The 25,381-nt window shown below is 31.9% G+C and overlaps 3 protein-coding genes across 7 annotated transcripts; 2 read left to right on the forward strand and 1 right to left on the reverse strand.

Annotated features, from left to right (window-relative positions):
* Nucleotides 1–3,556: 3,556 nt before the first annotated feature.
* On the reverse strand, nucleotides 3,557–19,518 carry Rip11 (Rab11 interacting protein). 2 transcript variants are annotated; one of them, XM_074142836.1, is made up of 11 exons: nucleotides 19,181–19,517; nucleotides 8,182–8,377; nucleotides 8,053–8,091; nucleotides 7,680–7,785; nucleotides 6,899–7,036; nucleotides 6,655–6,821; nucleotides 5,685–5,753; nucleotides 5,467–5,606; nucleotides 5,033–5,243; nucleotides 3,883–3,998; nucleotides 3,557–3,744 (listed from the first exon to the last, which is right to left on the reverse strand). In XM_074142836.1, exons 2-11 carry the CDS (start codon nucleotides 8,210–8,212, stop codon nucleotides 3,586–3,588), a joined length of 1,176 nt encoding a protein of 391 aa, XP_073998937.1. In that variant the 5' UTR covers nucleotides 8,213–8,377; nucleotides 19,181–19,517; the 3' UTR covers nucleotides 3,557–3,585. The 2 variants fall into 2 exon arrangements, with proteins under 2 accessions (XP_073998937.1, XP_073998938.1); XM_074142837.1 differs by lacking the exon at nucleotides 8,182–8,377 and having other exon boundaries at nucleotides 19,181–19,518.
* Jra (Jun-related antigen) lies at nucleotides 10,148–12,009 on the forward strand. Its single transcript, XM_074142848.1, has one exon. The coding sequence runs from the start codon at nucleotides 11,059–11,061 to the stop codon at nucleotides 11,812–11,814; it is 756 nt and encodes a 251-aa protein (XP_073998949.1). The 5' UTR covers nucleotides 10,148–11,058; the 3' UTR covers nucleotides 11,815–12,009.
* A 733-nt stretch (nucleotides 19,519–20,251) lies between the features above and the next one.
* LOC141461649 (uncharacterized) lies at nucleotides 20,252–25,273 on the forward strand. 4 transcript variants are annotated; one of them, XR_012462983.1, is made up of 5 exons: nucleotides 20,252–20,440; nucleotides 20,893–21,034; nucleotides 21,696–21,838; nucleotides 22,407–22,653; nucleotides 22,750–25,273. XR_012462983.1 is itself a non-coding variant. In XM_074142854.1 (4 exons), exons 1-4 carry the CDS (start codon nucleotides 20,368–20,370, stop codon nucleotides 22,511–22,513), a joined length of 465 nt encoding a protein of 154 aa, XP_073998955.1. In that variant the 5' UTR covers nucleotides 20,252–20,367; the 3' UTR covers nucleotides 22,514–25,273. The 4 variants fall into 4 exon arrangements, 1 of the variants encoding a protein (XP_073998955.1); XR_012462982.1 differs by having other exon boundaries at nucleotides 23,208–25,273; XR_012462984.1 differs by having other exon boundaries at nucleotides 22,407–22,585; nucleotides 23,208–25,273.
* Nucleotides 25,274–25,381: the final 108 nt, after the last annotated feature.

A 25,381-nucleotide genomic window follows, 5' to 3' on the forward strand; every position in this document is an offset into this window, starting at 1 on the left:
TCCTCTATACTGGTTACTGTTCTATAGTTTAATTATGGACCTTTGAAACATCTGCAGAAATTTGCTTCATTTGTATATTTGAAAAATACAGATAATTTTTTTTCGGCAATGAAAACAATTTCTCTAAAATATTGCACGAAATTCTTTCGCGCTCCTCAGTTCGTTAGTACACCGCTTAATATCTCAATTGAGACATTGTGTAAATGTCTCAATTTTCATGGGATTTCCTAAATTGAATACTTTATGTTTATAATCATCCATAATACTATACTTTTCCCAAAAATTTCAGTTCGCGGTTCAACTGTGGCCACAACAGATATCATCTTCTTTGTAATTTAACATAACATTTTTTTCAAAATTAAAATAAAAAAACGTAGAAACATGCAATACTTCTTACATTCCATGACATCCCTGACACTAATATCGAGGATAATACGATACCGCAGATTTCAATTTTTTCAAATTTTTCTTTCTTATTTTTCTTTAGCAGTAGTATATGTTTTTTGGTAGGCTTTACCCAAGAATGACTCTATTATTTTGCCGAAAAACTGAAATCAAGCCATTTGGACATTTTAAACTATGTTAATTGGCACCAACAATTTCCAACTTTGACACTGATCTGAAGAATTAAAATTACAGAATTTATTAGTGCTATAGACCTGGCTCTCAAGTGAACTCAAGAGACCCTAGTGATCTTGACTACAGTATACAATGTATCTCCCAGGTCGCAAGGTAAAAGAATGATTTGTCATAAACAAATATTCCTGTGAGAACAGCCTAATGGGGTATTTAATGTAGCCATCTTGCACTTTTTTTTTCTGGAAAGTTCTGCTTAATTTAACACAAAGTTGTTTTTAAAGCTTTCAAAACACTGATCTCAACAGAAATTAATTGATAAAGGACTCTCGCAACGTTACTGCACCTATAAATAATAAAGATTCAAAGCATTATTAATTAATACAGCGATAACAAAAATACGAAATAAAAACTAATGCTATAAAAAAGTAATCATTTTTATTAACAAAAATTGCAGTTAACATAATAGATATCTTCATTTGTAAAGGATATAAATATAATTTCTTTCATTTAGAAAACATATTTACGATAGACTTGAAAATTTATTGTGGAAGACGAAATATTTTTAAAACAAAAATAATACAATGACGCAGTTTTATAACGACAGTCTTGTGGATATTAATGCATTTTGTCTCTTATTAACAATAGAAGAAATATAAAATACCTTTGAGATAAAAATAAAACTAAAGATTAAAAAAAGTACAATGAAAGCGTCAATTTTTGCACCTAAAAATAGCGGACAACCTTTTTTTTTCATTCTATTAGTTGATTCTTTGAAAAATAAAAAAAAAAGAGATTAAGAACGATTTCTGACAGTTTTTAATGAAGGCGGATTTCTTACAAGCATTTGAAACAGCAACTTCTAGTGTAAGTTAACAAAGGAAAATTTTTTTTACCTTCAACATTTTACTACGATAGAGAAATACACACAAAAAAAGATGGCGTGAACACACGACTTTCTCTAACAATCTCAAATTTTTAATTTGTAAATTATCTTAAGTTGGAATTTTTGTTGACGTTGGCTTCACAATAAGTTCAATATAATAAATACGTACTTTTAAGGGAAAGATAACCTCCCAGCATTAACCCCGTAAAATCAATTTTTACTGAGTGTTTTTTCGCATTAAGCAATCTAGCCACTTGTGTTTTTTTTTGGCCCAATAATAATAGAAGTAAATTATTCATTTCCAGCTCAGATTTTGGCGAATACATCAGATAGGAAACGACAAGAGTACAAAAACGGTATAAATAGTTTGTTTTCCAACAACTTTTGGTTTTGAGATTTACTTTGTATTTAAATAAATACTGTTTCTATAAAAACATTGAAAGAGTTATTTAACATCAAATAATAAATGAAACCCACATCTTTGCCTAACAGTCTTTGAGGTAAACAGGATGATAAGTTTTCCTTCAACAAAACATTGATTTTTTTATCATTTAGTAATATTTGGAAAATTAAAAAAACTACTTATTGCCTAAATTTAAATTTTTATCCATTAATTTAATTTTGTCCTTTGCCACACGTCCTTATAGAATTCAGTACACAAAATAAGAAGTGTATACCAACCCAATCTTGTGGTCCAAATAATAAAAGCAATCAATAACATTAAAATTTATAAGCGTCATTAATATTATATATTCAAGTCGAATAATACTTTAAAAAAATAAATTTATCTAACAAACAAAACAAAGAAAAAACTAAATCTTTCAAAAACGAGCCTTGGCTTTAAATTACAATCCTCTTACCAAAAAACAAAAAAAAAGTTCGCAAAAACTTTTCACTAAAATAATTTTTGTTTTTTGGGCAAAATTTATCAATAAATAAATAAAAAATGTTAGTTCAGATTACGAATTACCATTTCTAAAGTATGGTGACTTTTTTATCGTTACATATTTTTTTACTTTAATTCTGAAAATATCTTTTTTCGCACAACCAATCATTTCTCCTTTTTACCTTAAAAATGTATAAAAATAAATTTTTTAAAAATTTCTAATTGGATCATTTTCACTTCTGCAATGAGGTCGATGGTCATAGCAGTCAGGATCATCAAAACATTTTTCATTTTCTGAAAACCGAGAAATCTATTAAGTAATTACAGCAATCTACACTAAGTATTCTACTTATATATTCAATAACTAAATTATGTAGGCTCCAAATCTATCCATAAAATGAATCGTGCTCCGTATTAGGTCTGCAGACAAATATAGCCTCCGAGGAAAGAGGAAAGAGATCAGTAGCCCACTAGTAGCATGCTAGATCGGCACGATTGAGGTCCCGGCCTTGTGTTCATCAACTAGCTGCCCTTAGACTTTCTCTACCAAAAAGTGCCTAAAGTCTCTGTCCGCTTTGGACAAAATTGTCTGAAACGGGAGAACTCTGCTCACAGGCCGGTAACGCACGGAAATGACGCGACTTAATTTAAGACAAAATATCCCTAAAATATCTCTCCTAAAAATATTCACGAAGCGAACATTAAGTAATTTTGGCTCAAAAATTTTAAAGAAATTTTTTATTAACGGTACTTCTGGAAGAAAAAGTAGGCTGTCCTCTAAAATAACATTTCAATATAATTTACAGATCTGAGCCTTATAATGAAAGATTCAATGAGCTACTAAAATTCCACGAATAATTTGTCAAGGAAAATTATTTTTTGGGCGATTCTTGGTGCAATGCTTCTCACCAATATCATTCGGTGAAATGAACTGCTTTAAAATAAAAACTGGATAACGTTAGCAATAATTAAATGAATCTTTACGTTCTCAGAAGAAGATGCCTAAGTTAAAACCATGAGAATTTTAGTAAAAAAAAGTCGCTAGAGCATTCATATCAGATTTTAACCACTAGTTCAGAGCAAATACGCGGGAGCAATGCACACAAGTCGTTCGCCGTGATTCAACACCCATTTTGGGAAGGGGGAAACGTGCGATTTAGAGCAAAGCAACTTATATACTATCCCAAGACTAGACCGAACTAATTTACCTGGTCTAACAATAACAAAATATTAAGTACTAGGCAACTCCTGCTTTTGAATAAGGATTCTGCAGAATTCTAGGGGAAGTTTCCATCACTCGCAGCAGTAATTGATCTAAATAATCTTCTAATTCTCTTTGTCTTTTCTGTTCTTTAGAAAGACGATCCTGAAGTTCCATTATAATAAATATAAGATCCTAAAAAAATTAAAGCCATTACATTACTGTTATAACAAAACTCAGGTCACTATCTCTTGAGTAAACGAATTTCAATAATAGATCGCATAATTAGTGAATGAGGGTACCAGTTATACAGCTAACACTAAACAAATTTACCTCTTTTGACTTATCTGAATACTGCTTTATAGCATCAGTTGCTAATCCAAACGATGGGGACGAAGTTCTTGTCACTTCTTTTCCAATAATTATCCTTTCCAAAAATCTATCATTATCTAAAAACATACAAAATATTTTAGAACTTTAAACTAGTCACCGAAAGGTTTTATTTAAATTCTTACAACAGAGAGAAAGATCTGAACGTGAGAGGTGAACGGGCTGGTGTTACGCGATTCTCCACGGTACACGATAGGCATCAGTTATTAGTAATGGTTTAAATGCTGGGCAGTTTGAATTTTCGCTTGTTTCAGTATCGCAATGGGTAGAAAAAAAAGTATTTCGAACCGTATCTCAAGAAAACTTTCTGTTTCACAAATTTTTTGAAACTCTTTTTTTTCTGGCTATATGTATCTTTAGTAAAATTTACAAGCATATTTTCTCTTCTGCCCACTCAGTCCGATCCGACCGTCCTCTTACTAGTCGCATAAAAAACATTGTGCCATGATATGGAGATAATTTTTTTTATCAGAAAAAAAAACGAATACTTAATCTGTGCAATAACCAGCAATAAATAGATTCTAGCAGAGCGGCCTTAAAGGTTTTAAAGGGTAAAGATCTCAGGCCTTAGTTTTTCCTCCCCGAGAAGTAACATCCTTAGCCCTTCACACTGACACAACACGTGTCATTTCCTCCTCCTCCAGACAGAACCTACAAAGGCTGTCATCTGCCAGGCCCATGCGATGCATGTGCTTTCTGAGCCTGCAGTGGCCAGCTAATGGACCACCAATTATCCTAATAACCTTGACAGATTGACAGATTAATTCTGCAATCAGCTTTGGCGAATAGCCCCTAACGAACTCCTTCGCCTGTCTCTGCCCAGTGGTAGCCAACCACCACTCCTGAGACCTCCTCTGCACCCATAATTTAATGGCAGCACTCTTAACGCACTTTGAAACCCCAAAATAGGGTTCCGGCCCAACGAAGTCTCCCGCAGCGCCTTAACGGGCCGATAAATCTGCCATATCGTTCCTCTTATGACCTGAATGACTGGGTACCCACACCAGAAAGACCTTGTTTTGGCTACTTATTTCTGTCAGGGCCCCCATAAGCAGCAGTAAGAGGAGGAAATAGTAAATCAATAACGTCTCACCTCTAGGACCTTTTAAGGCAAAAGACTCTGTAGTCATAAAATCATCTGATGTTGAATGTGTTATCGCATGGCCAATTAAGCTTGGAACCCTGGGAGGCTTGGCTGGCCGTTGCTCGATGGGCCGAGGACTATCTGGGAGATCTACTGACCTCCTTGAAGATGACCCACCACTCAAAGAACAACCAGATCCTTTATGTGATAATTCATCCAGCTGAAAGTTTTATCATTATTATTATAAGTCATATTCTCTAATGCATGTAAAAATGCTCGTCTTGGATTTAGGCTACTGTAGCATGAGAAAGAAAAAGTATTTCTGTGGAAAACAATTCTAAAATATCTAAGCTCGTAAAACTGCACAATAAATGATGAAAATGAACAGATAAGTAAGAGTAAGAAGCAATTATAATTAAAAAAAAACAACAAAAAAAACTGACCATAAAATCGTCATCAGATTCTGCCTCTGATATTACTCCAGGATCAGCATCACCTGCGCTCTGTTTGTGAAGGTTCGTCTTGAATTCATCTCCAGCTATTTCATCATTTGGTTTTTGTGATTTTTTGTTTAGTTTATTACCTTAAAAAAAATAAATAAATAAAACAATAGCACAAAATACACGCTTTGAATTGCATTTATTCAAAATTTAAGTTATACCTATCTTTGTTGCCAATTTCTTCAATCCTTTACGTTTATCTAAACTGCCAATACTTATGAGGCTACCTCCTAAAAATAAGACCACCTAATAAGCAAGTATGAAATTAATGTGGATGAGACAATATTGCTGCAAAAGCCTCTTCAGATCAAAGTATTCCATCAAGTAATATAATAACCCGAGCTAAGCTACACGACATTTTGAAAATGTGGGTTATTTGTTTTACGACAACCGTAAATTTCTGGTAAAAATTCAACTTAGACTATTTTAAACTAAATAAGAGAAAATAAAATTTTTCCTTCAGGATAAGATAACAGATAAAATCTTGAGTATATAGCAGAAACTGGCTTCTTGCACTTATTTGGCCCTTCCCTCTAACCCTAAATTCCTTCCGGCACCAATAAATGTTTCAGAGCTACTTCCTCCTCTTCCTGAAGCTTCCGTGTCCTTAACCTTGTCCAAGGAAGCCTACAGTCATGCAACTGGCCAAGTTATTGGGGTAATTTTGCAACTACCAAAAATGGTATAAGAAATTTTCGCCAGCCAAGGGTTCCCATCTAATATTCCCGACCAATTTACAGAGCACCTTTGTTCTAATGGCGTCTTACATTGCCTCAATAGATCGAACGAGTGTTATCTTGGACCGACTGTCGCCTCATTAACTTTATGCCTTGAATGGCCCGGACAAACAGATAAAGAAAACCCTTTGTTTTGGCTTTTCAAGATATACAAGCTATCCTTCCATCCAATTGTTTCAATATTTTATGTAACTATGTATCGTATGCAGTATTCTATTACTGCTGTTGATATGAATGCTCTTTATTTAACTCTAGTGAGCAATGCTACCGAAGGAAACAGAGGAGGGAAGTCATTTTAATTTACTAATCACAGCCAATAATAAGTATATATATAATACTGAAGTAAATATTCTAATCGTAATGAGCAGTATTAGGTATAAACACTAAAACTAACCGAAAGATTGGGCAGCATGCGACAACTGGCCCAAAGAAGATTTATGCTTTTCTTTTTTCGATAAATCTGACAGACTACCGGCTTTCACAATGAAGGCAACCTTGACTTCTAACTCTCCTCTTTCTTTATTTTTCTCTTTACCGATTTTATCTTTCAACTTGAACCATCTGGAAAAACAAAAATCTATAATAATTAAAAATTTGTAGTTAAATTTACCTATTTTAATAAATTTATAAAAATGTACCTATTTTTTGGCCGTTCATAGACGTCCATTTCATTTAATGGTATGTGGACCCTGCCCAGGAACTCATCAACCCCAAGAACATTATGATGTAGGACTATGAGCACTATTTCAGCCTTGTTGCCTTGCTTTGGTATCAATCTGAAAATATGCACTAATTAAATAAAGGCAACTTAAAATTACTACTTACGCCCATCGGGAGTATTTAAATAAAGCTATTTCTCTTTTTAACTTTCATAAAAATAGTACGTTACTTAAACTAGGGCACTAAATTCAAGAGTTCCACGCAGCGACTTCTACCTGCAAACCCTATGTATTACTTTATACGTGATAGGAAATTAGATTGTGTAAATGTTATATGTTGAAAGCTAAGTTTCAAATGCCAAGATTCCTGAAGAAGAGACTGTCTTCTTCCCCCATAGATAAACATTTCTGAAACGTTTTTAGTAGTTGCACTGCAGGTACTAAAGCTTGGCTCCTCAACTATGTTACGTTGCTTGCAACACAGCTTGCTGATCAGTCTGAAGGACATATTCGAGTCTACAAGTTTGGAGGAAAAAAAAAAAAAATTAGCTCACATAGAGCCAAGTCATCAAATATATGGAATAATAGGGCATGTGAGTGAAGTTCATCTTTCTACGTATTCGTAGAGACGGATAGAACAAAAACAAAAATAAAAGGAAGTATTGCAATTTACGGAAAAATTAGGAAAATTTAAATCACTTTATGTACGATTTCTTAGGGAGGAACTAAATTTAGTCTAAACTCTAAAAGGTAAACTCACAATTCGCACTTTTCTCTCCATTCAACTATATTTGTAGCTTTATCTTTGACGGAAGTTTGAAATTTTTCCTTGCCAAGACCAATAGTAACAAAAACATTATTAGTTCCTGCAACAAAATAGTACATGCGAAAAAAAATTATAGTGTTACTTCAAATATAAAACCAGGGCAAGCATGTAATGCTTGAATAACTACATGTAATTGTACATAATTAAAGTAAGTAAAACTTTTAATACAAATAACTATTCTTAAAAATAAAAAACAAATGAGAATAAAGATGGAGCACTCAGTAGAAAAAGAGTAATGAAGTCAATAATAAACTCTAAAATGAAGATACAAAATTAAACAAATCTACGACACTTAAATATTACTTACCGTTTTTACCCTTGCTTATCAAATCACGAGCTCTTTGCACTAAACATATTAAAGTATAGAATTAAAATTTATAGGTAAACAATAAAAATAATCTTTTCAATAAACAAAACCTTTTAAACTTAAAATTACCTGTAACTTGTACGTGCGTTGGACTCCACATAACTTACTTGGTTTAACAAAACAGATACCTTATTTTCAAAATTAATATTTCACATATGAGACAGTCAATTAGTTTTAATAGAAAATTTGTATTTTGTGTTATAAAAAAGGACGGAAATATTCCCTGACGGATAACATTAGCACAGTTAGGTCAGCTGTACTCGTTCTAATAAAGAAAAGATATGTATTTAGCATCCAGTGCTATCTTGGTGAGGGGCTGAAATCTAGCGCCGTGAAATTTCCCGAACAATACTCCTTTCATCGTTAAATGAAATTCAAGTGAATTATTATAATATAAATAAGTAATTAAGAAAAATAAAATTCTTTTACTTTTCGATATAATCGTACTTTATTTCAACATAATGAATTAAAATTATTTACCATTCAAGAATGTAATTCATTAATTTGTGCTTAAGTTTAATAAAACATTTTATTATCGAACATTCATTGTATTTTAATCATATCTTGGGTTCAAATATTGTAATAACCCTAAGACAAATAGTTGATATAGTAGAGCTAAATACCAAATCCATTAATTGTGTTTACCTCAACCGACATTCCATTGGAATGAGCTGGCAGTTAGGTAGGCTAGAATGGTACACAAAATATTAAACAACGATAAATACCTTTTGTTCCGACGTTCATTCATCGTTTGATTTATTTGTTTCCTCTACTTACTATTTAAAAGAATTTAATGCGTTTGAACCAAATTTTTAAAATTTATTTTTCCACTATATAAAGATTTAAAATCACCTAACTTGAACTATTTACCACTTACAATTTTTACTATCTATTTTTACTACCTCTCGTAAGATTTTGAATTAGAGTACTCCCGGAAATACAATTTTGAAGTCCCCTCAGCAGGAAAAATCTGGTGCGAACACTTCTCTACTGTAATTAATAATTTAGAACTTCTAAGATAAAAATTGCCTTAAAACTAGATTTGAAGGTTTACATCTTTTAATTACGAGGAAAGGATTGTAGGTTGAAGGTAGTTAATATTTATGATCGGGTACTCAACAGGAGGAAACTTTAATTTCTCCCTTCTTCCTGGATGGTTATAATCTTATTTTTTAAATAAATTGAAACTGGACTATTAGACTTCCTAGAACTTCCTAAAAATGAATTTGTCAGAAAAATACTATATGATTACGACTATGAAATTGGTAAACCTAACTTCTTCAAGCCCAGCATTCCATCATTTTTATAAATTACTGTTATATAGCAATAAAAATCGTACCTCGCCCTGACGTGGTACATTCCTAAAGACACTTTTAGTTGTACTTCCCTAATAATCCCTATTTACCACTCTATTTGGGAAAATTTTTCTAAAGTGATCGGCCTTTATTTGTATCAGCAATATAAGGAAATTAAAGAAAAACGTAGAAGCCATTTTCAATTAAAAAGTAATTTTACAAATTGGCCTATAAGGTGTTGCAGGTATCTATTTGATAGATGTTTTTTTTATCTATCTGTGGGTATAGTCAACATTGGTCAAAAAAAAGTACAAACTTTAGGTTTGATTAAACAAATACGCGTAAACTAGACAATAAAAGCTTTTTGAAAACTTATTTTACAACACAAAATAAGTGGTTTTTTACAAAATCATCTCACAATTAGTGGCGCGTGTCTGTTATTAGTATAACTCAAAACCAGGAAAATCACCGATAGTTTTATATTCATTTTTTCGTTTGGAAGTGGTTTGGTCAAATTCCGGAAATGCCACTTACAAAATAATTTTTCAGTATTTTTTGCGATGATCTCAAAAATAGTTTTAATAGTTTTCTTTTACCTTCGACTACTCAGCGCACACATTGAAGGTCATTTGATTGTAAAACCAAATGCACTATGACCTAAAAGATTTAATGTGGCTCCTTCAAGTGTCAAGGTTTTTTTCTCAAACTGTAGGCGTCTGTAAAGTATTCAATGTATAAGGTATGAGTATGGGTGGATGATGAGCTAGGAGTTAGCTTGTGGGTTCGCTAGATCCTGTTTAGCTGTAACCGTTGGCTGGGAATGAATGTTGTGCTTTGTGATGTCAGTTAAGTTTTGGTGGTTATATTGTTAGGCTGGGATATTCGCAGGAGCGCTAGAATTCTCGAAGTATAACTTTTATTTGAATCAGTTTCCACGGTCAAATTCACTTTAAGACACACCTGGGGGGGTTTAAATTCCTTAAGGTAATTTCAGCTTACTTTCATTATGTATCTTTAATCAAAAATTAAAAGGCAATTTAATTTTCGATATACATTTAATTTTTTTTCCTACGGTCTTGCAGTGAAGAAAGATTTAGCAGTTTAGCTGGCTTTGTCCAAAACTGTATTGTCGGTATTATATTTGTAAAGGAAAAATAAACACTGAACTTTTTGCGATTTCCGGTTTTTGAATTCTGTACATAAAACTTGAGATAGACAACTATTGAAAGCCATTTTTTTCAGATTTGTACTTCCGGTTAAAACTAGATGAATGCCATACTTTCTCTTGTAGGAGTGTTTGTAGAACGTAATATTTTTTTGAGTGTCAATGAAACTAAATGTGTGGTTTACAGAATTTACGAGGTATAGTAAGGGTACCTAGATGGGGTACTAGAAAAATAAAAAGGGGACCATGAACGCATGCGCGGCGGTCCGTGTTCGGAGAATAAGTTGTCGTCACTGGTGGCCAATGAGGAGGCCGGAAAGTGACGTGAACTCTATTTTTAGTTCTGATGAGTCATGGCTTAAAAAGAGGCGAGATAGGAGTGTCTGTGGCCAGTCGCGCGCTAGCTTCCATTCGGAGTGTAACATTGTGCCTACATTATAATTTTTTATTTTCTCACAAAGTGTAAGTAATGTTCATGACGTTTTGATGGTGCGCAATTCAAAAATGGAACCAACTTTCTACGAAGAAAGAGCATTCACCACACGTGAACAACTGAAAAGAACATTGACATTGGATTTAAACCCAAAAGGTAATAAAAGGGCAAAATTAAATTCTTCCGTAACTGCGCAACCAGTGCTCAGTTCGCCAGACTTAAATATGTTAAAACTTGGTTCGCCAGAATTAGAGAAATTAATAATTGATCAACACAATGGTTTAGTAACAACAACTTCCACACCAACACAGATATTATTTCCAAAAAATGTTACAGAAGAACAAGAGATTTATGTAAAAGGATTTGTGGACGCTTTGAATGAATTGCATCACTCGGATAGTTCGCAAGGTGGTAATCACGAAAGGTCTACTGGTTACATGAATTTAGATGGTGCTTCCAATTATAGTTTTCCAATGTCACCGGAAAGTATAGTTATTAAAGAGGAACCACAGACCGTCCCAAATATGAGCTGCCCTTTGCCAGTCATGCCAGTTGATATGGACAAACAAGAGATAACTAAATTGGAACGTAAACGACAACGAAATAGATTAGCAGCTTCTAAGTGCCGTAGAAGGAAGTTAGAGAGGATTGCTTTATTAGAGGAAAAAGTGAGAACACTGAAAGGAGAAAATGCGGAATTAACAGCCGTAGTGAACAGGTTAAAAGAACAAGTGTACAATCTTAAAGAGCAGGTTATGGATCATGTCAACTCTGGATGCCGTATTATTGTTACAAACCCACATATGTAACATCCCGTTTCATTTTTATTTTGTATAAATGTTTTTTTTAACAACTTCCCTTATGGAAATACCAAGAAGAAATCAAATCAGGTCAGACCAAGTTGGAGGAGAGAAAACCACGCATGCGCATCGTTGAAGATTATTGTTTTCAATTTACTTCAAAAATATTATGAACCTACTTTTTATTAAACTCAGTTAAATGACTTTCGTTTTTTTTTTCTTCAAGAACAGTTCGCTGCATTTAAAAAATTGAGTAAGTTCAATTAACTCAATGTACTATTACAAAAAAAAATCAAAAAAGACAAAAAGTTTAAGCTCCCCTCCCCAGATATGAATCTAGTCTACAAAACACAGCCAAAATTGTACTGGGTGTACAAAAAAAAAAAAAAAAAATCGCTTGCAATAAAACAGTTACCAGAAATAATCAAGTTATTTTATTAAATTATTCTTTTAAAGTGAATTTAAAGAAACCACATTCCTCAAAGTGTGTTTATTTATTTTTAGTTTTTGTTTTATCAGTTTTTAAAATTCCTTATTGTAATTTTTTCTTAATGATTAACGAAAATAAAAATAATGTAAAAAATTGTGCTTTATCGCCTTTTCGTGATTTTTCGTCAATAACGAATTGTGCCTTTTTTCATGATGAAACGAAAATACTTTATAGTAATAAATAATAATTGAATTAGTTATTTGACAAAAGAAAATTCTGTCTCTGATTTCATATATTTTTTATATTGCCTTGATAAATAGAATATTTTAATTTTATTTTTTATTTTTTAGATATTTAAGAGTGCAATTGTGATAAAAAGAATTAAGTTTTAATATAAATGTAGTTTTTGAAATTTTATACATAATATAATGAAATTTTATTTTAGACGTATTTCTATTTTTTGGAAATAAAAGTATTTTATGTAAAATCGAGTGTTATTTTTAAAAAAAACAAGGAAACCCTTTTTTTTTTGGATCAAAATTATATTTTAATTTTGTGGAATCATACCCATTTCAAATGAATTTGGGTATTTGTTTTGATAAAACAATATATGGTACAAAACGTTCATATATTTCACTTATCTTAAAATTCTGTTTTTTTAATATTATAGTTCAAAAAAATAGTTTTTGTTTCAAAAAAGACTTACGGAAAAGACGGAAGAAAAAATTAGAAAATTATTTTTTCAATAATTAATTATAAAAAAAAAAAATACTTCGGAGTGACCTATATATTCCTCCAGCAATATAATTGTATTTATTTAATTCGAGCAAGCATCTCTTTTACTTTAGCGATGGCTAAGTACCACTCAAAAATGTATAAAAAAGTAATAACAGGATTATTAACACAACATTAAAGAATGTTGCGGTTATGAACATGAATTAAATGAAAACAAATAGTATAATTGTTTTAATCAAATTTGTCATTGATAATTTTTGGTTAATTATATAAATCTTCTATAAATGCGCGCACTATTTGTTGCTCGGCAAATACAAGACGATGCTGCCCATATTGGACCTAACATATTTTCTGTTAAGTTGGTCATTGCCTCAGTAATCTTTTGCTTTAAGTGATACAGGTTACATATCTTTTGTGAATGGACAACATTTTTATATATTGCAGAAAAATCACAAGGGATCAAATTCAATCTCCTTAGTGGCTATAGGGCCTGTTTGCCAATTGTTGATATTGTGATAAACATCTCATGTTAGTTTTGTTGTATTTAAATTCATGTCCAAAAACTTGAAGATCATAAATATTAAAACAAGATAAAAGGGTAAAAATAAGACAAATTCTAATAAAATTGTCAACATATCAATGAATGAAAAGAAACGTAAGTAGCACATATTTACATTGATGGTGCACAGAATTACCAATTATAAAATATATTTAGGGTAGAGATTAGCTGATTGGCACTGTCCGGTGATAGACAGGGTTGTCTGTAACTAGAGAACACTGTTCGGAGGCCAGCAGTCCGAGGAAGAAAGAGGCTTCGGGCGTCAATAATAGATGCTGATGCGCCTTAACAAAAAATTTTCCCTTCATGTACTGTTAACTTGGATCCGTGTAGCCACACTAAATTTCTTTTTAAGTTAACCTGCTTTTATAAATATTTATTTATTTAGAGTAGATATTAAGGACATTTTAAGGGCTTTTCAAACTCATCCAGATGTTACTTACTTCACCCGAACTAATATTTTCGTGACTCTCGCATAAAGATGGATTAATTATTAGTGTATAATGTAAAACAAATAAAGATTGTTATGGTTACCAAAGAGTAATCATAAGAATTTATCTTAAAGTTCAGAAAATACACATGAACTTTTTATGTTAATTTGAAAATTAAGGCACTGGCGGAAGATTGACCAACATCCTGCCAACTTGTATCTCCCGCTAAGAAGAAGAAACAGCCTAAACCTATAAAACTTAGCCCTTCTAAGTTAAAAATTTTAATCTTTTAGAGGGTAATGTTCATTACTACCCAACTTATTTTTTAATGAGGCGTCGAAAGTTGCCCATTCTTTAAATCTAACATCTTCCTTTCTGTGCTTGAGACATTAGAGAATTTATTAAAACTGACTGATAAGCCAAATAATAAAGGAGTTCTGTTATTTGTTTTGCATCTTATTGTATTTTTAAAAAAATATCTTTTTTTTTTTTTAAATCTTGTTTAAACCTTCAATACTTAGCTCTTAGTAAGATACCATAACCTCTTGGCTCCGATGACTTGGGGAACAAGACCCGTTTCTTGTCCCAATAATAAGTAAACCAACTTTCTGCCAGCCTCGTTAACATCATTCCTTTGAGTTTAGAACAAAATTGCTTGCATTTCAGTTTCAAAAGGGTTAGTAAATTATCTTCCACAGTGTATGCCGCGAATAACGTTGCACCTTTTAGAAATTAATGGAAACACCACTGTAGAGCGAGAATTCATGATGAATTGCTCCATCATTCCAGAAAAAAATGCAAAATTTTCAAATTTTCCTTTAACACGAAGCTAAAAATGCTTCGGTTGCGATTTTAGATTAATTGTTCCACTATTTCGCAGATGAATTCAATTGTCATCACAGGTTACTATTCTTTAGTAAAAGAGCCTTTCTTTTGAAGTTAAGTCGGCAAATATCCACACTCCAGTCTGTTCAGGTATTTATTCTGTTCCTTTATCTTAAAACCTTTTTAAGATAGTTACTAAAGATGTCTGCCATTTTTATGCAACAAGGCACTGGCAAATTTGCAGCCAGTCTGCTGGAATTTGACTCGTTGGCTCTCCTTAAATCTTTAACAAAGACACATGATGGCATCTCTGAATATTTTTTGACTCTTGGGTCATATGATGACTAGAAAAGTTTTGTTGATATGGGCAGTTCAGTGATCAAGGATAATTTTTTCTTTGATATCACAAAAAGCACGCATTGCTTCAGCAACATATATGTTTTCAAGCAGAGGATAGAAAATTCTCGTAAGATATAGCCATATTTTTGTAAAAATGTTTACAAGAAAAATTTTATATTTGAAGAGAACAAAATGTGTATAGAAACATTTTACTGAGTCTGGAGACCAAAATAACATACTATCGTGTTTTTAAATATCAACTTCTATAGCTTAAAAACGTAATTTTTTTTTTATTCGCCATTTTTGTTTTTATTAAAACTGTTTTTATGAGAAAAATTGTGAAGAAACTTTTTAAGTGATACAACTATAAGGAAAACAGTGTAATTTATGCGATAAGAATTCATGTTAACGATAAGATAATGTGAATCACGTGGTATCAATTGTTAGCGGTTACTTCGAGCTCCCTGGGACAAAGGAAAATCCGTTATCGATTTGAGCAGTCTGCCTCCACAGTGGCGCCTCGCCACTGGAGTATCCAAAGACTTGGACGGCAATCAGTCGCCATTAAGGCAGGCTCCAACTATGAAAAGAATATTATGAAAATTCCTCGCATAAAAAAATAATAGATCTCTTTTTTGTTGAATCAAACAAAATGCAGTTCCGAAGAAAAAAAAAAAATTGTATTTTACCAGAAATAAAGTCAAATCTATTACAATTTGCAGCCCCTTGATTATTACAAAAAAAGTTGTGAAAAAGTCTTACAACTTTTTCTCTAATAGTAACCGTTACCATTATAATTTAACTATAATTTATGTTCTTTTGTTATCAGCTAGTGTGGCAGCTTTCCTCTGCCACACTTCAACTCATAAACTTCTAATCGCAATTTTTAATAGACCCCCAACCTGTCTATTTCTTCAGAACTATCTAAAGAAACAGTTATTTTGAAGTGGTACTGGCAGAGGGAAGATAGATTAATGTAGCATTTCTATCCGAGAATCCCCTTGTTCATCCTTAAGAGAAATGTTTGAAATAAAAGTATTCGGTGTTTATTTGTACTCAGCGCCCCTTAAAATCTTCCTAAAATGAATATTTCCAAAAATAATGTTTTACTATACGTGAAGTTAACCTTAAAAGAAAACATAATATTACGCTATAAGTAAATGACAACATTCCAAGGGATATATATATTAAACATTCTGTTGTTTCAATGATGTGCATAGAAAAAATGGAAATTAAGGATATTTCAAAATAAGGCATAATCTGCTGTACCGAGTATTCATTCACAAGCGCTAAGAAGGTGAATAAAGAAGAGGTAGAAAGCCTTAGAAACAAGCTGCCTAAGAGGTAACCCAGTAAGGTTAGGGTGAAGAATTCTTAAAACTCAACTATACTTTGTCGTCTCCTCTCATCAACAACAGTTTCTCATCTGTGGGCTGAAAATAATCACTTTTCGATGAATAGAAAAAAAGATCATTCCAACACGACAAGATCTCACAAGAAAAGTCTAACGTACTCAGTAATGGATTTAAGCTTTAAGCTTTACCCTAACCCAGCTCACTGGTTTGTTGCTACATTGTTAAAAAGCACAGATAGATTCTGGCATTGGATGGTTGGCTCACAGATGGTTTTAAATAGTGGCAGATAATGATTTGAGAAGTAAAGTATAATTTAATGAGTTGGCTTATCAAACAAGTAAAGAAACCATTTTTAATTTGGCAGTTGGACAATAAGCCCAACTTAAAAAATAGGCAATTGCTTCACGAACTAATTTTGAAAAGTAAAAATTACACTACATTTATTGCCTAACAATTACCGTTGAAAATCATTTTCGAAAAACGGATATTTTCTTTTTTCAATATTCTCTGTTCCTACAAGTAAGAAGTATGTCTCATTTTTTATGAAAATCAGAAAAATTACGTTGGTTTTAAGCATTACGCTGCATTACTTATTTTTCATGTTTTCATTCATGAAACATACACAAATTATTTACTTGGTTTAAAACATCAGTTATTTTATTTTATTTTTTAATTTAAGGCGAGGCAACATCTCAGGTTATGGGTGCCCCGAGCTTTTTTTCAGTGCACTGCCGGTCTCCGAAAAAGTGTTCTTTCAGTACAGACAACTCTTGCATCAGTTTTTTTACTTTAAAAGCCAGGAATACGGATTGTTTTCTGTTAAAACATTCTGTGGCCAGGCACTCCTGTTTCATGTAAATCTCTCGTTGTTCTTGCATTTAGGTTAAGGACAGAATGTAGACGCACGGTTAGGCTAATCTGACCTTTGACTTACACTATTCAACATTTACCGCGAACAAGATTTCTATGATACCATCATCGCTACAAATATTCCTAACAACAATAAATGGAAATAAGAATATTCAATGAGTATTAGTCATAGAAAATACGTAATCTACGAAATGGTTTCTTTCTTCTAGTAGTGTGAGATTATAGTCCATGTAAACATATTTATAATTGAAAGCGACTACAATTATCAAAGTAAATATAAAGTCAAGTTTGTAAACAATATAACAAAATGTGTAAATAATGTCAAGCAGTTAGACGCAGTAAGATTAAGTAAAGCGTTGTTTGATAATAATCTGACGGAGGTGTAGTGGAGAGAATATCTCCAAAATGAAAAGTCGCAGTAGGTTAAACATTGAATTCCATTTGGACACTTTCGATAATAGGTTTCAACTGGAGCACATTTAGTTAATAATTCAGTTTGTTAATAATTAAATTTCTTTACTGAACTAATTACCCACAGAAAGACTCGTAACTTTTATTAAACATTTTTCCTTTAAAAAATAGATTTTTTACGGTGTAAGCTTTTAGAAGTCCGACATTGACACGTTCCTGGGGAACAATTTGTTTTGTCATCTACATAATTTCAGTTTATTTAAAGTATGCCCATAAATCACATATTTTCCTGAATTTGGTGATACGTATAAAAACATTTTTACTAGTTATTCAGATGTTTGTAAACATACTTAAAAAATTTTGCTCTAAGATTTATTATGATGTAATAATTTAAGAACAGTTAAAAAAAAAAAATGATTCCATGTGTAGAATCTGCAATATTTGTATACAAAGCTGTGAAAGGAGGACAGCTAGTGGCTCAAGGTTGGATTACAACCTTGCCTTTAAACATGCATAAGCATGTATAAAAGATTCTATCTGACATTTCTAATGTTCACTGTGTTAAAAAAAAAAATCGTTCTTAGAGAATCACTCAAGACATTCTCTTATTGAATGCACAAAGCTTTAAGTTACTACATATGTATTTGCGTCACATTTCGGCATTTTATTTTTGTTAGGGACCCAATATTAGATATATTAGCTGTGGTAAAACGATCATTAATAGATGCGTAACTTTCCACTCCCCCTTAACCCTTTAAAATTCAATATTCCCCAAAAGAATGTTTCAAGGTGATAGACCTACCACGTGTGATCAGTATTCCAACTCGGAAAAAAAAAATCTCTTAAAAAAAGTCTAGTAAAAAACACAACTGTCCTTCATAGCAATTAACGTTACTAAATTTTCTTGAAACTCAAAAATCGTTAAAAAAAAAAGAAAAGAAAAACAAACGAAAACGTACATGAGAAGCCTCGTTTGATGAGAGCTTCACTTCCCTCCTCCTTATGAACCCAACCAAAATAAAGTTTCCTGGCAAAATGATCCGGAAAAAAGTAATGGCCAGCGTGTTTGAAGAAAATCATTAGAACCATTCTCCTAAATATCGCAAACAAACAAAAAACTGGTAAATCTATACAGCAAGACGGTATTTTCGATAATTTCAATTTGCTTATATCTGTAATTCCTATAATATTGTACAGGTGATGAGTCTGTTCATAACACTGATATGGAACGTCAAATAAAAGATTGTTACTTCCATCTCTCAAAAGTTTTATTATTAGAATATTCCTAAGAAATCATTAATTCGAGAGGCTTGAGAAGTACGTACAAATAAAACTTCGCAAAAAGTCAAAGTTTCGGTTAACCAAACACAGGGATTTGGTTTCAAATTTGATGCTTATTTGAATAGTACTATGTACTTACTTTTAGAAGAAAGTTTAACTTCACACCACCTTTCCTAGTAAAATTTGCAGGGAAAAATTCGGAATAAAATGATAAAGCTAAAAGTATTTGGTGTGTATAAAAGTTTAAATGAATCTGAGGAACCGTTTTTGAGAAAATCACAAGTGGAAAACAAATCTAGTAAATTGGCACATCTAGTTTTTCGATTTTGACCTAATCCTACTTTTAGTGTTCATGGTAGCACATAATCCAAATATCAAATTTAAACTTAGTGATTTTCCATTTTTGAGTTTTGCTATACCGAAAATTTGTCAACATTCTGTTTGTAACACTCAGATGACTTCCCTCCCAATAACTGTTATAATTATAAATGACACGTTTTTCATCAAACCTTTGATTTTTAAAATATAAACGTTGGGAGGTTGCAGTGACTTTTATAATTTTTCTACTTTTAGCCTAGCATTCAATACCTCGCCATTCATAAACACATGAATAATTTATAGAACTCACTTAAAATCACTTTTGTGGGAAATCGTTTCAAATAGATGTGATAAAAATTCTGGCGGGAAACTAGAAAACTAAGTTCAACAAATTAATCATTCAATTTTGAGGATATCTTAAATAAAACATAAACAAAACAAACTAATACAATTTATAAAAACGTACCTCCATTGACGATTTCGCACAAAGGAAGTAATAGTATCAAAACGAAATACCATTGAAGTTTATAAGATTTATTAGTTTTGAGACATACTTATCACGTACAGACTATGCGCTATAAAAACTTTCTGTATTCAGTATTTGAAAAGTATTTCTGAAAAAACTTAAAGTGAAAATTTGACAAAATGGCACTATTTCCACATACGAGCTGTTAGGGGAAGTCAAAATTCTGTTGGGTGGCGCCTGGTTCGCTTTGCCCATGGTGACACTAACTACAGATCATATAATCCTGTTATATAACTCCTGTTATATATTTATAAACTAACTGGTATTTTTTTTGTTAAAAAAACATTTAATAAAATTTCGGAGTTTTATGAAAGATTTTAAGAACTTTAAGAAGTATAATGTTCACATGTTTAGGCATCACTGCGATTTTTGTTAATTGACTAGTTTACGGCAATTGAGTTAGTATCTTTCAGTGTCGTATAGTTACTGTATTTGGACTGGCAATTTGTAGTTTACTAGGTTGTGTTTTATTAACAGTATTAATGAGCCGCTCAGATTTAACATTATTGTGTACTTTGTTTGCTGTTGTTTCGGACAGCATTTTGTTAATAGCAAGTAAGTAGTTTAGAATTGAATCAAGAAATGTCTGTGTATCCTAATGTCTCATATAATTCTCCCATACATTTTTCATTTAACAATGATTTAATCAATATCAACAATATAATCAATCAATATATATCAATATAATTAGTATTATTGGTTAAAAATCAGTCCCCATTTTCTGATGCTCTGCCTCCATTTCAATAGCCCTCACTATAGTGCTTAAAAACACTTGGTCAATCTCGAAAATAAGTGCATTTAATTTGTTCACTATAGATTTTTCTAAAATATTTTTACAAAGAGTGAATTGCTTGCTTATTAATCGAGAGCCTTGAAAGGTTGTATAAGTGGCTTAATAATAACAATGCCTTGATAGTGATTGGAGGAGCTTTTACACATTAGAAATTGTATGTTGGTATCTCAGCAATATTGCCAGTAAGATAACAATGGATTGTATGTTAAAATAGATGCTGAATCTTGTGCAGTAGACGATGTACCTACATTCAACTGTCCTCCGTCTCATGCTCAGAAGGAGAAGACGGTTTGTTGTTGGGTGAATGGAACAGCTTCTTGTTGTACTCCGTCCGGGGCTGCATCCGTTAGTGATTCGTAAGTAGAAAATGTGTAGTTAGGGTTGAATTTTTTTACTTTTTCTTAGTGTTACAGGGAGTGACGGTCATGTCAAATTTACTTCTGCCTAAAGTCAATTGTGACTCCCCCTTATAGAGTCACTATTTGTGTATAGAATGTAGGGATCTGCTCGCATCAACTATCGTTGCAGGCCTTGTGCATTGCGTGAATGATAACAGGTCTCAGAGTTAAGGCTTTTAGACTAAACCTGCAGGTACGCTAAAATCCTTGAAGAAGTGGCTGGAAATGGCACATTACAAGAGTTATGAGAAATCTGGGAGTTCAGTGTGATTACTTTGCAAGTACGAGGGAGGGAAGAGTGTTGAGAAGGACGCTACCTGACCCAATCATATTCTTATCTAATAACTGGTACACTTGTTTTGGTATATAGAAACTTTGTTTCATGCAAAATTTTCAGGATACTGGAAATGGAGTTTTATGAGGATTTTTCTGACGACCACATTTCTTCTAGTTTTGACAATAATAAATAAAAGTTAAATTTATACCTTAATTTTACTTGGCTTGTTTGTTAGCTTATGTGAAGTGCTAAAAGAATAGTCGTATGAGTTGAGTTTTAATATATTACTTCAGACACAGCTGAGGTACTTAAAAATCATAATAATAAATATCTTCTTTCTAGCTTGGTGATCATGATCTCGATACTTGTGATGCTGCTCTGCATTTGTCTGTCAGTAGTGTGTATTGTTTGCTGCTTTTGGTCGCCATGTCCACTTTACACAATGTGCCGGATTAATTACACCTATGGCGATATAGTCGCATATAGTACGTATTTTTTTAATGAACCTCTTTTCTATTCGATTCACATTTTATTCTATTTATTTTGGTTTTTATTAAATTATTATACAAGTCTATGAGTTTATTTTTTGCTAATTTTAAAATGAAATTATTGAACTGAAAATGCGTGATTACTGGCTAATAAATAAATATTTTTCTCCCTAAAACAAATAAGTCCATCAAGCTCAAAGATAGTATCCGATTATATACATTTAACCTAAGTTATTGCACATATCATCACTGCAGGCTGTATTCGACGTGAGTGTTGGAGATACCAATGTTGAGCATTCTATGGGTGGAATCCTCCAGGGGCACTAGTCCACTTCCATAAAAGGAGAAATATACGATATATATTATATAAAGTAAAGTAATGTATATTTTTTTAGGCAGGCTTTACGCCCAACTACCATATCAGGTAGTTTATATACTCGTTTATGAACGCATATACTTATGTATATTTGTACGCTTCCTTGTTATACCTATGTACATATTAATTTTTATATCCTCAAAATATTAGTTGCTTAATAAATCAAAATCAGAAATTCAATGTTCATAGGTAAAGAAGAAGAATCTGCATTGAGTCTGCCACCAGATGAATCGTACCTGACAAACACTTATTCGCCAATACCTATTAAAGTCATAAAAGTATCAGAAGATCCTTGAAAAACAAGAAAAATGAACGCTTTCTGTGTATTAACTATTTATTTTACTGGATGTTTGGATTTTGCCTAAATGGTGTGTTGACTTTGATACTGAAATGGATGAATTTATTTGATAGGCTTTTTCTGTGTAAATACTCAAAGGTAAGATTAATTTATTTGGATCCGTTCAACATTACACCTTACTGGGTAAGAGTGGCTTCAGCATAGCATCTTTTCTAACCCAGTCTGTTTAAGTAGACTTTGGAGTTTGAAGAGGGATTGCTGAGTATGCTTGAAGACTACAGGTTGTCTTCTCCGAAGAGCCGAACTCTCAGTCATACAGGCTTTCACAAAAACGGCTTTTACTTTCTTTGCATATAATCTTAATTATTTATTTGAGGTGCATGTGTATTATTGGTATAAAGTTCAAGAAAGACCTTGTCCTACGGTCGAAGATTTATTTATTATATATTGTTATATATATATATTTTGTTAATTCAAGTAAAACTAAGTTCAATTTTTTTTTTTTGTCACAAATCAATAATATCCAAACACCGTTACTTTAAAATTCATTCATTTATTGCAAAAAGTAATACGCTTTCTTTACATGTGATGATTAATAGTGTTACTTTATTAAACATTTTAATTTAATAATGGTTACATCATCACACTGTTAAAGAAAAAAACATCATTAAAAAATAAAATTTTTGTTTCAGTTATGTACTATTTTTGGAAATTAATCTACAAATAAGGCCATAGTTGGCAGGGTTATGTAAACCGTTTTGCAGTTTGCAGAAGAAAAAAGCAACTTCTGAGTTATTTACGATTCTAATAATATTTTAGGTTGATGCAAAAGTTGTGCATAGAGCAGTATGATTTAAAAAGCAGATACTTTATGCATTTTAAATTTGAATGCCGTATCAATGTTTTAATTTTTGTGGCAGCTCTACGAATCATAATAGCGCTGTTTCATTATTTTCGAAGTGTAAATATAGTACTGAGTTAATGGATTGTCAGACATGACGATTGGCTTCAGTATTACTAAATATAAAGTTGACTAAATTATTAGCTTTTATTGACTTCAATAAACTTTTATCGAGCTTTTTAGTACAAAGTTGCCCAGTCCACATTTCTGAATTTTTTTATCTAAATTTAAAGGTCAACTCATGCTCAAGAAACTTTTGTATCAATCTGGTAAATCTTTAAATACTGTTACCATTTTTAGTACACTTACCGTGCATTAAAACAAAATTTTTGCTTGATTGTAAAAAAAACCTGAATGTTGCAAATGTTTTGTGGTAAGAATTTAGTAATAAACTAACGTGAATTTTCAGTATTATTTACCAAAGTTGATGTAAATTTTTTTATCATAAAACAGAATATATTGTGAATGTTTACTTTTTTTTAAGCTATTGTATAATAGGCAGTGTTAAAGATTTCAACAGGAAAAAATACATGGTCCGAGAAAGTTTTGAATCAATCATGTAAAATCTGTAGTAATATAAGACCTGATTTTATAAAAGTTGGAATTTTATAAAGGCTTATTTCCTCTATACATTAGAGTCCTCGCTAGAACTCAAAATTTGTCCTGAAAAACCGGAAAGAGGGTTTTTACCGAAATGATTTCGGTTTGTTTTTTGTTTTTTTCTAAGACTTTTTTTTAAGAGTTTGTTTTTAAATGTGACGGTATACCGTCAGTCATTAGGTTCAGAATTTCGCAACCATGTGTATACATATATTAAACCAAACTGAGCTTTCTTTTCTTTACATATTTTTTGGATTACCGAGTTTTTCTAGTGGTATTTATTCAGACAATTTTTTTTTTAAAAGGTGTTCTTCAGCATTGTGCAAGATTAGGTTAACTGCAAACGGTCAGACGAAGTAGAAGGATTTATGTAGGCGCTGAAGGGTACTCAGCACCACATTCAGACCCCGTCTCGGTTTTACAAAGTAACTTAACACTTCTCTTCAAGTCACTCACCAATCTTTCTTTTATTGTAAGTCTTCATAATCGTGTTTAATTCACAAAAAAAAAAAAAATTATTTGGTTGATACAAACTATTTTCTGAACAATTAAACCGTTCTAACCATATTAATTCTATTTTTTGACCAAATTGATTGCTATTTTGCTAACCCAGACAGTGATTACTGTTGTTTTCACCCTCTCTTAACAATCCGGACACTCAGTAATGGCCGTTCGTTCAGTTTTGGGTTAAAATGAGTGTCAGCACTATTAAAACTCCTAATCCCGTCCGACTCAGAGAGGATACTGTTGTCCCCTAGCCTAGTTATTTTATTTATTTTTTTAATAACTTTTAGTCAAGGTGCTCCCGTTCGTTTCCCTTTCTTTTATAGTTTATATTAGTCTGTTTAATGTGATAAAAACCAACCGACAGATATTTTAGGTAGTTTTATGGATCTTACGAAGTATCGTTTCCATGTGTATTTTATATCTTTTTTCGGAAGTATGTACTGTGTGAGCGATGAATGGTTCCAAGATGTATTGTGTTGCACGTTACATGTTGGTAAAGCGCAGGTATTCTTTAGACTTACTTTTTACTAACCATTTCACGCTCTTACTACATGCCTTTCTCTTATCTATTTTCCAATTTAGGATAATATAAAATAATTAATACAAATATTTGTTTAGAATAAAGAGATCTTCATTATCTGTATTTGTATGAAATGGAGCAGTAAGAGAAAATATAAAAGTGCTTCTCACCAGTATTCCTTTTTAGAATTAAAAAAAAAAAAAAAAAATTGCATTAAGTTCAATGTAATTGAGGCTCAGAAATAATAAGCATTATTTTGCTGCATTTAAATAAATATTTTGTACCAAATATTTTTGATATTTTTATAATATATGTAGTGAGGTACTTTCTCACTGACT

The sequence above is a fragment of the Rhodnius prolixus genome, unplaced genomic scaffold (genome assembly GCF_049639745.1).
Source record: "Rhodnius prolixus isolate KJV_2025 unplaced genomic scaffold, Rpr scaffold_12, whole genome shotgun sequence".
Classification (NCBI taxonomy): Eukaryota; Metazoa; Arthropoda; class Insecta; order Hemiptera; family Reduviidae; genus Rhodnius; species Rhodnius prolixus.

Coding starts and splice junctions, on each gene's coding strand:
- LOC141461649 (XM_074142854.1), top strand. CDS start 20,368: ATGAGCCGCTCAGATTTAACATTATTGTGTACTTTGTTTGCTGTTGTT. Junction 20,441..20,892: donor CAGCATTTTGTTAATAGCAA/GTAAGTAGTTTA, acceptor ATGTTAAAATAG/ATGCTGAATCTTGTGCAGTA. Junction 21,839..22,406: donor TGGCGATATAGTCGCATATA/GTACGTATTTTT, acceptor CAATGTTCATAG/GTAAAGAAGAAGAATCTGCA.
- Rip11 (XM_074142836.1), bottom strand. CDS start 8,212: ATGTGGAGTCCAACGCACGTACAAGTTACAG. Junction 7,786..8,052: donor GATAAGCAAGGGTAAAAACG/GTAAGTAATATT, acceptor ATTTTGTTGCAG/GAACTAATAATGTTTTTGTT. Junction 3,745..3,882: donor ATTCAGATAAGTCAAAAGAG/GTAAATTTGTTT, acceptor TAATTTTTTTAG/GATCTTATATTTATTATAAT.
- Jra (XM_074142848.1), top strand. CDS start 11,059: ATGGTGCGCAATTCAAAAATGGAACCAACTTTCTACGAAGAAAGAGCA.